The sequence below is a fragment of the Chelmon rostratus genome, chromosome 6 (assembly GCF_017976325.1).
Source record: "Chelmon rostratus isolate fCheRos1 chromosome 6, fCheRos1.pri, whole genome shotgun sequence".
In the NCBI taxonomy this organism is placed as follows: domain Eukaryota; kingdom Metazoa; phylum Chordata; class Actinopteri; order Chaetodontiformes; family Chaetodontidae; genus Chelmon; species Chelmon rostratus.
This window is the reverse complement of record NC_055663.1, coordinates 9945783-9960620: the sequence shown is the minus strand read 5'-3', so window position 1 is coordinate 9960620 and position 14838 is coordinate 9945783. Positions and strand designations below refer to the sequence as shown.

General features: G+C 44.3%; 2 protein-coding genes across 5 annotated transcripts in view; both read right to left on the bottom strand.

The window, feature by feature from the left end:
- Nucleotides 1-814: 814 nt before the first annotated feature.
- kcnj11 (potassium inwardly rectifying channel subfamily J member 11) lies at nt 815-2434 on the bottom strand. The gene has a single exon (XM_041939006.1). The coding sequence runs from the start codon at nt 2110-2112 to the stop codon at nt 952-954; it is 1161 nt and encodes a 386-aa protein (XP_041794940.1). The 5' UTR covers nt 2113-2434; the 3' UTR covers nt 815-951.
- Nucleotides 2435-3350: 916 nt separating this feature from the next.
- The window catches only part of abcc8 (ATP-binding cassette, sub-family C (CFTR/MRP), member 8), a 61321-nt gene continuing 49833 nt past the window's right edge, over nt 3351-14838 (bottom strand). For all 4 annotated transcript variants that reach the window (XM_041938240.1, XM_041938242.1, XM_041938241.1 and 1 more), the window contains 13 exons: nt 12510-12676; nt 11736-11963; nt 11264-11356; nt 10432-10534; nt 9907-10020; nt 9018-9138; nt 8044-8174; nt 7869-7947; nt 7579-7687; nt 6156-6259; nt 5249-5382; nt 4051-4113; nt 3351-3488 (listed from right to left, as the gene is read on the bottom strand). In XM_041938240.1, coding sequence (XP_041794174.1) covers nt 3351-3488; nt 4051-4113; nt 5249-5382; nt 6156-6259; nt 7579-7687; nt 7869-7947; nt 8044-8174; nt 9018-9138; nt 9907-10020; nt 10432-10534; nt 11264-11356; nt 11736-11963; nt 12510-12676 — 1584 coding nt within the window. The remainder of the gene's footprint in view (nt 3489-4050; nt 4114-5248; nt 5383-6155; nt 6260-7578; nt 7688-7868; nt 7948-8043; nt 8175-9017; nt 9139-9906; nt 10021-10431; nt 10535-11263; nt 11357-11735; nt 11964-12509; nt 12677-14838) is intronic.

Sequence of the window (14838 nt, the reverse complement as noted above, 5' to 3'; positions counted from 1 at the left end):
ACTACAGACTTGATGATGTCACTCTGATGTCATAAGGGTGACACGATTAATCACTGTGACATCATCAGGAAGATATGCTTGTTTCCCACATCTTTGAAATTTTATGGCCCCGGGTGGGCTGGTACAAATGATGTCACTGGTTGCATTGTGGGAAATGTAGGATCTTGTTTTTGGAGATTACATCATACCAAGGACTAAAAGTCTGGATCCCTCAGCCTCTGGTTTCAGTTTTGAACTCAACTGATAAATCGTCCAGGACAGTTTATCGGTTGATATTGTCTCATGATCGATAGATAATATTGGCAAAGATGCAGATATGTTCGTGGTCATTTAGAAACTGACGACTGCAACTCGTCCACCAGAGAGCAATGATTAGTGCATTTCTCAGCTGTAAAATGTCTTGCACAGGACATATCTTGGTTCCAAGCAAGCTGAAGGGATCTTTATCAGAAATGTTTATCTTTCGGTTGGATCATTTGTAGGTTTTTTTTCAAGTGACCATCAAATATTGATCTCAGCCTCCAGATCTCCAGCATCAGTGAGGCTCTGTGAGTCCCCTAACTCAACACTGTGGAAGTGCAGTACAAAACAGACTCAAAGTCTCTTTTAAATCACATTATCGGGCCTCTCCATCCACAACACAGATGAAGCATTCTCCTTTATTGCTCATAGACACATGCAGCTAGTCTTACATTAAAAAAAAAAAACAAGCTCTGGGTTGATCCTGGTATCAGGACTCCTCACGTTTCATAACAGTCACATGTCATGTTTCTTAGTGCATTCAGTCTTTGTGCAGCTTCACTGTGACCCTGAGTGAAAAGCTTGTTGATGTTTGTTGATTATCATGAACATATATTTAGTATAAAATAAATATGACTCTGTCATCCTACAGTCCTCAAACTTAAATCATTACATTCTCATATAAAATGCTGGCAGACGCGGAGCAGCCGTTTACTTGCTCTCCATCCTGGACTTGCGGACCACCGTGCCGCCCCGCCGCCTTCTCACAGACGCCCGCAAGGTGACGCCCTCGTCCAGTTTAAAGCGAGCGATGCCGCCCGCTTCGTCCAGTTTCTTGGCGCTGCAGCACGGTGTCGGGACCTTCACGGTGTTACCGAACTTGGAGTAGTCCACCGCGTACATGCCGTCCTCCTCGGAGACCGTGGGCACGAAGCGCTGCCCCCACAGGATCTCCTCCGACACGTAGGACGTCCTGGCCTGCGTGGTGATGCCCGTGGTCTCCACCACCCCCTCCAGCACCACGATCACCTCTATGTCCTCGTGCTGCAGGTCCGAGGCTGACAGCTGATACAGAGGGCTGTCCTTGTCGATCACGTGGGAGATGATGAGGGGGGACACCAGGAAGACGCCGTTGGTACCCACCGGGTTATCCATGTGGATGTCGATCTGGTCTAGAGGCACCACCTCGCCTTCCTCGGTGGTGGTTCTCCTCACCACCTGCATCCGCACGGTGGCGCTGATGATCATGCTTTTCCTCAGGTCCCCGATGCGGATCATGAAGCACAGCTTGTTGTTTCGGATGGAGATGACGGCGTGCTTGCTGAAAATGAGGGTCTCTGCGCGCCGGTTGGCCTGCGCAGTTTTCATGAAGATGCAGCCGAGCATGATGGCGTTGATGACCAGTCCGACGATGTTCTGCACGATCAAGACGATGATGGCGGAGACGCACTCCTCTGTCACCATCCGACCCCCGAAGCCGATGGTCACCTGCACCTCTATGGAGAAGAGGAAAGCGGAGGAGAAGGAGTGGATGCTCGTTACGCACGGGACAAAGGTGTCTCCCCTCTGGTCCAAGTCGCCGTGCGCGAAGGCAACGAGCCACCAGATCATCCCGAAGAGGAGCCAGCTGCACAGGAAGGACATGGTGAAAATGATGAGCGTGTGGAGCCATTTTAAATCCACGAGAGTGGTGAACACGTCCTGCAAGAAGCGGCCCTGCTCTCGGATGTTGGTGTGCGCCACATTGCAGGTGCCGTTCTTGGCGACGAAGCGAGCTTTCCTCGGTTTCGCCTTGAACTTTGGCTGCAGGACATCCTCAGCCAGACGTGTCAGCAGGTAATCCTCCGGAATGAGTCCTTTCCTGGACAACATACCTCTCCCATACTACGGACCCACAGCCTTGTGACTGTGGAGGTCCCGGCTCGTGTCTGTCCGGCTGAAAGCAGAAATATTTTCCTCTTTGCGGTGTCTTGTCCTCCCAGTCGGCCAGCTGCCAGCCGCAGGACGGAGGGGCTTGTTGTCGCCTGTTTTCTGGAGGAATGCGCGCTCCTCACGTTGCCTCCAGATCAGGCGCTTCACAACCGCGAAGTCCCACGAGAAGATTCTTCTTCCAGCTCCGCAGCTGCCGCCGTCACTCACCACACCGACCGACCGGGCGTAGTTGTGCCACAGCACCGCGTCCCATTGTGGATCCTACCACCGCTGCCGCCCACTGGCCGCGGCCTCGGCCGTTCACTGAGACGTAAAATGTTGACGCACAGGTCTATCAACCTTAGATGAGGAGGCAGGTGTGGGTGGCGCAGCCGGCTCTGTGCTGACTCCGCCACTTCACTACAGCTCGGTAACGTGAGATGGAGACGTCCCTCCCTCCACCACCTCTGTGGTGCCCTTCCTGTGATTTTCAATGAGAATGCAGGAGTGGGCCCATTACGCATGAAAACGGCAGCTGTGCAGCGTAAAGGCCGGAGGAAGCTCAGACTGTAGTCTGTACTGGGTTAAATATAGAGCTCTGTACAGTAAGTCATCCTCGGGCTGTTTAGGTGCTTTGCTTTACATGAATAGAAAGTGGACTCTTCACCCTCAGGGACCAGATTATCATCCAGTCCTGGCTTTTAAAAACCTGATCTCCCTGTACTGCTGTGCTCCTTTTCCTTTCAGACCACCCGTGGAAAGACTGTATTTTGCAGGCCAGCGGGCGTCCATTCAGCTCTCTCATCCTGCTCTGACAGTATTTCAAGATGGTCACCAGGCTGTTTCTGGCTCTTTGCCTTCTCTGGCTGGACAGCACCATGTACTCCGCAGCTCTGCCTCAGCTCATTTTAAACCTGCAGTCAACTGAGGACTCATTCGTTTCCAGTGTGGCAGACTCAGTCTCACAGTGTCACACAAGCACAAAAAACTGTCCCTTCACTTCAGTCTTAATCTCAGTCCCAAAGAACCCCAACTAAACACACAAACGTAAATGATAATTTATGTTTTATTAACAAAGAATTATTTTTATGTACAAATATAATACAACATGATTAAAAAATAAAAGGAATATATTCCATGGGACAATTGCACTTTGAATTTCTCCTCCCTTTAACGCTTCCTCGCGCTCTCTTCTCGTGCTACTTGTCTGCTCGCACGAAGGAGGTGAAGACGCTGTCCTCCTTGTCCAGCAGGGCCTCGGGCCGGTCGTACTCCAGGATGATCCCCCGCTTCATCACAATCACCAGGTCGGCATTCAGGATGGTGTGGACGCGATGCTGTGCGGTGGAGGGGAAGAGAACCAGTCACAACACTGAGCGGCACAGAGGGACATGAGAGGAAGCTGCTCTAGTCCTGACTGACGTGTCCAAATCCAGTCCTTTATCACACACGTCTTACTCGACATCTGTTCACTCATATAAATGGATTAGATCACCTGCATGGTGATGGCAAAATAGTTCTGGTCAAACTTTACATCAAGGTGCACATATTCACCATTAACTAGCTGCTTAATAGCATGTATATTGGGTTTTTTATTAGTCATTACAAAGCATTAATTAATGGCCTAGTAATGGTTATATATGGTCATGCAGAAGTGCTTTATAATGACTCATAAATAGCCAATATGCCACTAATATGCATGTTAATAAGCACCGAGTTAGTTGTGAGTGTGTATACCTCCATATCAAGTGTTACCATATTCCTGGTTCTGCATTTGTTTGCAGCTTTTTATCAGCAGTGCAGGACGAAGGTCAGCGCTCTCAGGGGGGAAATGGGAGGGAGCTGCATGCATTACTGTAAATGCCTAACGCCCTGGCACAGTGCGGAGGAGATACTCACTGCTATGGTAACCACCGTTCGGTCAGCAAAAGCAGTCATCACCACTTTCTGCAGGATGCTCTCCTGTGAGGACAGAGGAAGAGGAGGGTGACCACCACAAACCCACTTTGCTGCTGACTGACAATCAAAGAAAAGCAAATGTACACGTGGAGGAAAACATAAAGGTCTCTAGTACTTTCCTTGAGCATTTCCATTTCCTGATGACTTCATGCTTCTGCTCCACAAGAGGCAAATAATGTCCTTTTTCCTCCACAACATTTATTTGCTAACTTTATTACAACTAGTTATTTTGCAGATTCCAATTATCAATATAAAAAAATAACTAATAAATTCATGTGTTATTATATATTATATATAAAGAAATTAAAATGAGACCCACCATTACCAGCTGCAACATGAGAGGGATGAACACATGAATGCATCAGTAATTATAATCCAGTAATATACATTATTCTGAAATGTAGCTGTCTTACTGCTACGTTTAACTAAAATACCCGAGTACTTCTCCCACACTGTTGACACTTGTTCCTCATCTTGGTGTCCCAGATTAAACGCTCAGCTGTGTTCCCTCCAGGGCAGTGCAGCTGTGGCACTGGAAGCTCGAAATGTCGCTCCTTGTGAGCCATAATTCAGGAGAGGGTCTTAAGTAAGGAGCAGCCATTTGCTGACACTGACCCCCCGCAGGCTCTTACTGCGCTGAGTCTTTTTTTTTTTTTTTGCCTCCATTTCATTCTTTCGGCTTCATGCACACCTCCTCCACTCCGGCTTTCTTTTTTACCCCCCTTTTATATCACTAAGCATCAGTTAAAGGTACATATCTGGTTAGAATCTGCTTCTCTGGCATTATGGGTGTGACAATGACTGACTTCTGTATCGTGATGTATTTCCAGGTGAAACTGGACGGCCAGGTGGGACATAATGTTTAATCTCATTTTTAATCGTGGAGGACTACTCGCCTCCGTCAACGCCTTCATTACCCCCGTTCTCTCTTCATAAATGTGTCCATCTGTCAGTTTTTCCTCATTGTTCTTTGTTTCCATGCCTACAGATGAAAATTACCCGCTGAACTTTGCTCCACCCGCCACATCTCGCCTCCACCATCTTTCCCTCTCCTGCCAGTTTCCTCTGTGTGGCCCTCTAACACTGTACATTGCTCATATACCCTCTTACACACACACAAACACACACACACACTGACCGTTGCCATGTCTATGGACGCCGTGGCTTCGTCCATGATGAGGATGCTGCTCTTCCTGACGAAGGCTCTGGCCAGACAGAACAGTTGTCTCTGACCCTGACTGAAGTTCTCTCCTCCCTCCGTCACTGTGGCATCTGAAGGAGAAAACAGTGCTCATAAATACTCATATGTTTAATACAGTATGGAGACATACAGACACATGGCATTACACTGGCACTGTTTAACCTAAGTTGTGTGTGATAATTCACCAATCAGGAGCTAAAGGAAGGCCCCATGCAGAGAGGCGGCCCCGTGCACCTGCAGACCGGCACATGCATCGTGTATGCAGGTGAAGTCTGCTGAAGGCACAACCTCCCAGCTAATATCTGATCTGACCTGCCGTCAGGTCTCCTGTGTCAGAACCATGACCTGACGAGATCTGAGAATGATGTGCACACACACATCACACAGCTCGGTCAGGGAGGTAAAACATTAATGCTCATGTATTCTGTTACAGCAGCCTGATCTTTGTATGGAGACGCCAGAGCAGCCGACAGATGTGAAGCTCACATGTGACAACGGAGAAGGAATTATTGCGTGTATTGCACAGATTAGAGCCACACAGTTGATTTATATACTGAATCATTTGCTACCATGTGTATCAAAATAACTATGAACAGTTACATGTGTAATAAAGGTGTTAATATGAGCACTGTCTCGTCTATGGCATTAAAGCTAAGTAACAGTTGCACTAAGATGGCATGTTCACCATCTTAGTTTAGCATGCTAACAGGTGCTAACATGTGCGTTATGGGTCTTTCGTTTCGTCTCCATAAGGAAGACGAGTCCCCACAATGCGACTGTGTGGAGAAATTTATGTCCCCACAAGGGCCTAATACATGTCCATTAAACAAATACATTTCCTCACCCAGGCCTCCTGGAAGGGATTTAACGACAGGCTTCAGCTGAGCAATGTCCAGAGCTTCCCAGAGCATCTGATCTGTAGCCTTCATCTCTGGGTCCAGGTTGAACCTGCACACACACACATTAATACACTTGAGCAGGTACTTTATTAGCTGTAGAATGTATCTCCAACCTAAACCCTCATTCTACTCCTCCTCCTCCTCCATACTCATTCAACAATAACATCAAAGTTCAAGAGGTAGTGTGCACTTAAACTTGTTTTTTGAGCCTAAACTAAATTATATGACCGTCCTGTGATGAAACATATCAGTCATGGTGTTAATATTGACATTTCTTACCAAATTTATATGGGTTGAAAATGGCTTAACACACCTACATCTACAGTTTAAAATCATCCTGAATCTTACAGGTCCAATGCTGACGGAGAACCAAATGTTCAGGACTCATTCACATCATTAAATTGATAGAAACAAGCGCGACTTCAATAGCTGCGACCGCGTGCATGCATGCATCCAAGCATTCACACACACACAAACTCACAAGCACTTGACCTCCATGGCAAATTCCAGCCTCAATAGATTAAAAATTGCAGTTGGCATAGGGTGGGCACAGCTTTGTGGACCCACTGGCGGCTCCTGCAAGGCTGTATGATAAATGGTTTATGAGTTATGCAAAGGGTCAGCCCCACTGCCAGTTAATCAGCCTTCCTCTGGCTCACAACCAACCTTTCCACAAGTCTGTGAATCCATTTGGAAGTTATGTGTGAGAGTATGTTTGTGATATGCCACACCACCTTTTAGCCAGTCGGAATAAACAGAAATAGACATTTTCTCTCTGTCTCTCTCCTGCCACACTGAGTGGCGGTCAGTCTGTCACGCTGTCAGCAAGTCACTCTGGTTGGTGTCTCCTTACCTCCCACGTCACACACTTCATAGATCTTACAGCACCAACTATGCTGGGATGGAGGGACCGAGCAACGAGCAGAATTTGGGTGTGTGGTTACTCTTTAAAGAAGTGAAGATCAAATTAGGGAAGTGATGCCACCAGAGCCGAGACACCAAACATGTAAATAAAGTCTGCTTTAACATGAGTTGACTGAAATATCCAAAACTACAGTCTGACAGCATCAAACAGCTACCTTTAATTTCTCCTCCTCTGTTCCTCCTCAACATGACAAAGCTTTTATGGTCACTGCAGCTGGAGTCTAAAAATAAGCCTCTGCAGTGGAGTTTTCAGAGGAATGTCCTCTAATCTACAAACCCTCAGCTCCACTCATGCTTCAGATAAGTGTCTTTGAAGTGTGTCAAGGTTTGCCAACTCATCCTGTATCTGGAAATGTTCTGTGTTCACTCCCTTGTACGAAAACTACTTCAGATTATCAGTATCGCAGAACCTAAACCTCTATGACGAGGCCAAGGGCATCGTACCGGATGGTGCCGCTGAACAGGATGGGGTCTTGGAGGATGATGGACAAGCGAGACCTGAGGGTCTGCAGAGGCAGCTTGGCGATGTCGATGTCATCAATCACAATCCTCCCTGTGAAAGAAAACAAAAGCATGATTACAAATTGCAGTAAAAGAGAGAAAATTTGCTGCATTTAAAACATCAACAAACAGAACATTTTCTCGCTAGTGTTGCACATAAAAGCCTTTTCATAGTATCTGAAGTCATTTAACATTACAGTGAGTTCAATACAAGTGTTAATGTCGTGCTGTACCCTCAAACATGTCCACCATGCGGAAGAAGGCCAACGAAAAAGAGGATTTGCCGCTGCCTGTCCTGCCACAGATCCCCACCTGAAAACAAAAAAGTCACCAACAATCGATCATGCATTTACTTTATCTTCTGCCATTTGTGCTTTGTTTCCAGTTTTAACCACACAGTTTAGTTACCTTCTGTCCTGGGTTGATGTGTGCGTTGACATTTTTGAGCACAGGCTTCAGGGTAGCGTCATATCGGACGCTCAGATTCTGGATCTTGATCTCTCCTTGTCGGGGCCAGCCGTCAGGGACCTGAGACACAGCTGAGGCGGACACAGAAACATCATTTTTATAACTCCTTGAGAAGCCAAAAACTAGAGGATAGCAGCAGCTGCTCAGGCAATGTAATGATTTGTAAATGTTTTCTCTTCAACCTCCATTCCAAAATAGTTGGGAGGCTGTGATTAAACGTAGATAAAACAAGAATGTAATAACTTGCTGTAATATTTGACATATACTCAATACCTCAATAACTTCATTGATTTTTGTAAATATCTGCTTATTCTGAATTTGATGCAGCAACATGTTTCAAACGAGTTGTGACAGGAGCAACAAAAGACTGGGAAAGTAGTGGAACGCTCCAAAAACACCTGTTTGGATCATTCCACAGGTAAACAGGTTGATTGGTAACAGGTCATAGTATCATGATTGGGTATGAGAGGAGCATCCTGGAAAGACTCAGTCCTTCTGTTTTTGGGTCATTTTTTCTGGGGTGTAAAATTGTTGGAGCCGATTAACATACTTAAATTCATTACCAATGCATTTTAATGTTAAAGCCACTGGCCTCCTGGTGCAATACCCCTCTGGCTGAAAAGAAACATGCATGTAGGATAGATTATTAGGGGATATAACTGCATTAACTGATTAAAAAAACAGCCGACAGAGGATAAAGATACATTTCTCATGAGCACTGTGATACCCCACCTCACATGACAATGATGAATGTGGTGTAAGTCTAGTCTAACTTTAGACTTCATCCTGAGGAGGAAATCACAGAACCTTCAACCTCAAACGAGAAGGCGGATGAGATTTATTCTTTGTGCACCTGCTGAATTAGTGGAAGATTTAATTTCAGGATGGAAGTGTGAGTGTGTTGCTGCACTCACTGAGCAGCCCCTCATAATTCTCCGGTTCGGTCTTGAGCAGGCCGTTAATCCTCTTGACTGAGCCAAGCTGCACTTCCATGTCTGCCAGGTTACGCACCATCCAGTTCATGTAATTGGATACCTGATACATGGAGGGAGGGGGAGGAGGAGGGGAAGTCAAGACAAGTTTCATGCGTAAATTAATGATTGCATGTTGGTGCTGAAGAAGAACTGATCTGATGACATCAAATTTCAAAAACCATAACTAATTCTGGCCACTGACTGGACAGTGCTGCTGTTGTTGTTGCACTGCAGGCTGTAAGAGATTAAATTTGATTTTACGTGTTTCCAGAAAAAAGCTCTTCAGCTTCAGACATCACACAAACATCTTGTACTATGGATGAAGAGGTGAAACGAACGGACACTTCAATATCCAGTAGCTTATATTAATTTCAAGCTATTAATAATAAGTTAACAAGTGGATATGTTTACAGTGATTTTCAGTTGGATTTTACCTTCCAACATATTTAAAAGGTTTTTTATTTCCTGGCAAGAAAAGAAAAGGAGGGAGAAAATGCAAATGAGCCATTATGCATCCACAGTTGTTCTCCATCTCCACCCAATGTATTTAATAATAAAAAAACTACATGTAAACTGTATGTAAACACGTATGCAAAAAACAAGTAATGGTTAAACTGTAATCATTGTTAAATTGATGTTCATCCAGATTTGATTGTATGTCTGCTTTTTAATATTTGATAAAATGATATATTCTTCTTTGTAGTTAAAACCCAAAAATAAGGAGTTATAAGCATAGTTAAAAATATAATTAACTATAATATTAAGTTTATAGAACCACCTGTATTGCAGGACAATAAGAGTAACAAAACAAACACACACACAGTCTCACCATGAGTGCGTACGTCAGTCCCAACCCCACCAGACCGGTGGACAGCTGGTTGTAGAGAGAGTTAGTGATGGAGGCTACAGCTGCCACCAACACCACACAGGCTCCGACATACTCCTGCAGAGAGAGAGCGAGAGAGAGAGATGTTACAGCAACAAGATAAGCATCACTGAATAATTCAAAAGGGTAAATGAAACTAAAGGGGATCCATTATTTGAGATCAACTCATTGTCAACACAAAAGACAAAGATGGACAAAAAGCCTGGGTGTCTTCTTCTGCATCTGTGCACACGAAGCCATAACATGTGACCGTTTCTCCCTCTGATGCTGTGATCGACAGGCAGTCCATACATAAAACATCACATTAACATGGATGTGGCGTGAATGAGATGATGAAAGATTCAGTTTTTCAGTTTCCCAACAGAGGGAGCAATTTTCCAGCGACATCAACAAAAATGTGGAGCAGCTGCTGTCTGACAACCCGAACACAGAACTGATCTGAACTTTAAATAATAATAATAACGTTACCATGCGGACCTCCAGCCAACGGTTGGCGGCTGTGAGGAAGAGAGAGGCGATGTTGTTGGCGTCAGTGAACTGCAGTAACCTCTGTCTGAACCGGGGCTCGTACCTGTCAATGGAGAAAGATGCAGTCACACGTTAAAATGACCATACAGTAATACTTTCACCATCCACCACTGCATCCAAAGTCCTACAACCCAGGATTAAATATGCAGACTCGTGGATTTTGGGACAAAATATCAACTAAAAGTAGATAAATACAACAGACACTCTAGAGTTTATGGAAATGGTCATTCGAATAGAAAATACCTTACAAAAATTAATCTTAATTGCACTGAAAATGAAGATGTTTGAATTCAGATAAGCAATTCAGCAATATCTGACTATACAGACAGCATGTTGAACTCCAGTTCTGTTGGAAGACAAATAAATAAATGATAAACAAATAATTTGATATATGTCATATATGTACAAAAAGTGCAATTGCCTGGTTAAACTTTCTTACAATTACATCTTCATAATCTATGAATATGCAAATATTTGAGTAACAAAGTGTAACTTCTAGGTTCAAGATCCTCCTCCTCCTACTTCATGTGCACTGGAGGCTTCATGTTTCCACATAAACAAGTCAAACAGAGAACAGGCAGCAGAGGAAAACTGTCCTAGTTCAGCAGATTCATGTGAAAACAGTCCTCTAGTGTCAAACTCCACACAGTGAAGTTTACACATTTTTGAGTGGAGGGAGACTCTGAGAGATTATATCCCTCTTAAACAAACCTGTACAATAGTCCTCTAATTATAGTGCTCATTCAGATAAGATAATTCAACCCCTAATTACCTGAGGGCCCTTATAGTGGTGAGACCTTCCACTGTTTCAGAGAAGTGGGAGAGTAAGGGGAGTTGGGTGCTGTCCTCCAACTGCTGCAGGTCCCTGACCAGAAGACAGAGGACACAGCAGAGAGGGAAATGTCAACTGAAGCAGAGTGCAATTAATATCAAAGGTCGTAAGGTTGGAGGAGGTTATTTATTCAGCTGTTCAAACACATCATGCTTGTTACTTTATTGAAATGTGATTATATTTTGGGGCAGAAAAGGTCAAATTCAAATATAATGATTCATAAATAACACTAGAATTTGTGTGTAATTGTCGAGCGTACACTCCTCCTCAGGTTGTTAAAACCCCAACAATCCCAGAGAAACACAGCTGGACAAAAGCTTGGTGTCCTCAGTGGAAGCTGCAGGCCTGAATCCAACATTTGATGATGAAAACTTAGTCTGTGAAATCCGTCCGTCTGTCCCAGCTCACTCACCTGGAGGCCACCCGGAAGTATTTCTGGATGAAGTAGCAGGCGACGGCCAGCGGCAGGAGGGCGATGAGGAAGACGGGGGTCACGTAGGAGATGACGCCCAGGGCGGACACACACAGCAGGGTGGAGCGGGCGAGGCACTCCAGGGTGGTGGGGATGTGCTGGTCGATGGTGTTTGTGTCTGTGGAAAACCTGTTGAGGATGCTGCCGAGTGGAGTCGTCTCAAACAGCCTGGAGACATGAAAACAGGTTCAGTGTCCTCTAAAAGTCACAAATCCGATCTTCAGATCTTTTATAATAGCTGTTCCTTTTGTTTTTATACTACTTTATTTGCTGCTTCTCAGGAATCCAGTTTAATTTAATAATCTAATTTTATTAATAATTTTAATTTCAAAACAGTTGCATTTTTCCAGAAAATATTATTCCCAAAAATATGCAAAATCCTGAGTGATTATCATTATATTTTAGGGATTTCTATGTGCTCACAATAAGATAATATTAGATGTGAAATATCTGTTTATGCAGCTGTGTATATGTATTACATGCGATGTGTTACATAAACGTGAGTGTCTTTCTGTAAGTGATGGGCTTGTATAAGGGACAGCAGATGGTGCTCTGAGTAATGGGGTGAAAAAAGGTGCTTTTAACTGTGTTTCCTTATTTAAATGATGTGTTTGAGCACACACACAGTGTCGGCAAGCACACATCTCTCTTTCACAGGTCATAAGGCAGAGCTGCAAAACACGCATGCACGCACGCACACACAGAGCATTGTACCTCATGGGGGCCAGAATGATCTTGTTGAGCAGGCTGTGGTGAAGCTCCTTGGCCACTTTGAGGCCAGTCCACTCCACAGCCACAGAGGTGGCCAAACACAGGACGATGCCCAGGCAGCACAGCACGCTGAACACTGACAGATACCATGAGTGGCTGAAGCCACAGTCCTACAGAGAGAGTATATAAAATATGGATTAAAGACATGACTGTGTGTGTGTGTGTGTGTGTGTGTGTGTGTGTGTGTGTGTGTGTGTGAGAAAGCGAGAGCGAGCGGGGGCGTTCCTGTCACTCAGCTGGCACGTACTGTAATTATAAGCATAATTAACTCTGAGGCTGGTTAAAAATTAGCTATCTAATGTGACAAAGCCAGTGAAGCTTTAAAGCTGGTCTGGCAGCATTTAAACAAAAAAGAAGCTCAGAGTTTCCAATTTCTCGTCAATTTTTTGTGATACCACTCACAAAATGATCAACAGGATTACACTTAACACACTGGACAGCTACACTGTGTAGTTTGTGTACATCAGCAATGCAAGGCTAAAGTTTTGTATTCTGTTTTGAAACACAGAATTATGACTCTACATTGACAACTAAAATGCTTCAGTTTTGTATGGAAATAAATCTCAAATGCATATGGTTAAAAACTGATTGGATCTCTATAACAAGGCAAATAGATCATAAACAATATCAGAGAAAAAACGCACTTCAGCTGCTCATAAGGCAGACTAATCCACACCAGAAACATCAACAATATAATTTATTTCCAGACTCTACGAAAGACAGAAACGGTGCAGATGATCTGTTAGCTCTCGGTTACTTTACAGTGACGGGAACATGTAGATTCAAAACCGCTGCCTGTGCTGTCAGACGGCAGCCTGACAGTTACATGAAGAGTAAGTATTGTGTTTGATAGCAGAACAGGACTTCACAGATTAGGCTACGGCACAACAGAGATTAGATAAACCGAGCAAATACGGGCTGAAGTGCAGCCAAACATGATGTCCTTGGCAATCTATCTGCACTTAACTGTACATTTAGTGTGCGTGTTTTGTGTTTGTGTGTGTGAGAGAGCAGTGGAGGAGAGAGGGCTACGCTGTTTGTATTGGACAGGAGGACACTCTAACCTGCTGTCTCCAAACCCCAGCTGACTCTGTCTACAGCCTTCATGACTGTGTGTAATGTGACCCAGCATTTCAGGTCATAGGACAGACAGACAGACACGCACACGAGAGGAACAAAGACACACAAGCATCTCATATGTATCTATTAATATTAGAGCTGCTTCACTGAACCTGGAACATGATGACCTGCAAACAGCTGCTGTGGTCGCCTACGTGTGAACGACGCAGCTTAACCTTCGACAGTATTTATTTCTGAGCGTGCCTGTGTGTGTGTGTGTGTGTGTGCAACCCTCTGCTTTCATTAAATGTGTGTGTTTTCTGTGTGCATGAGAATGTGTGTGTATGCGGCAGTCAGAGGCTAAACTGGGGCAGACTGAAAAAAGACGAGCTTCAGACTGAATAAAGGTTACAGAAGTTTATGCAGGTGACAAGTTGCCTTCCAGTCACTTCTCAGGATCAGGATCAAGTTTTGTTTCAGGTCACATCAGTTGGCACGTTTTTCATTTGTGGATTAAAAGCCTCATGGAGACGCCGTTTTGATCCATCTACATTAAATCAACCTCTGAATCTGAAAATTTCCCAGCAGCACTTTCCCCGAGCCGTCCTTCACAGCCCCATGTGAAGCCTCTTAAAGCAGGAAACATCCATTCATAGACTGTCTTTTCATCTTGACGCAGAGACTCCATTCTTGCACCTCTAACATACAGATGAGTCTGAGCTGCAGTTGCTTTGGGGTGTGTTAGCGAACGCTCCATCTGGACTTGGCAGCGTCTGTGTTTGTGTTTTAGGTCAACTCAGCTCGACTGAGAATCAAAGGAGAATCAGTGAGAAAACTCTATATAATCTCACTCTGGCCTGTTGGCAAGAAAATAGCATAATGATAACATAAGAACATGATCAGCTGTTTTCTACACAAGTTTATTTTACTGTAAAAAGGGTTGCAGCTATTACTTTAATTGTTGGTTAAATCGCAGATTATTTTCCAGATGTATCAATTAATTGCTTGGTCTATAAAATGACAGAAAATAAAATGCATATGACAATTGTCCTCACAGTTCTTTTGTCTGTGTCAAAATATTCAGTTTGCAACCTTTTTGGCTTGTGAACCCTTCAAAATAAGTTTTGAGCTTTAAATTGATCAAATTGTCTAATTTTGATAAATTTTCAATGACATTTAAAACAATCCAATGTTTTTTTCAAAAAACATATAC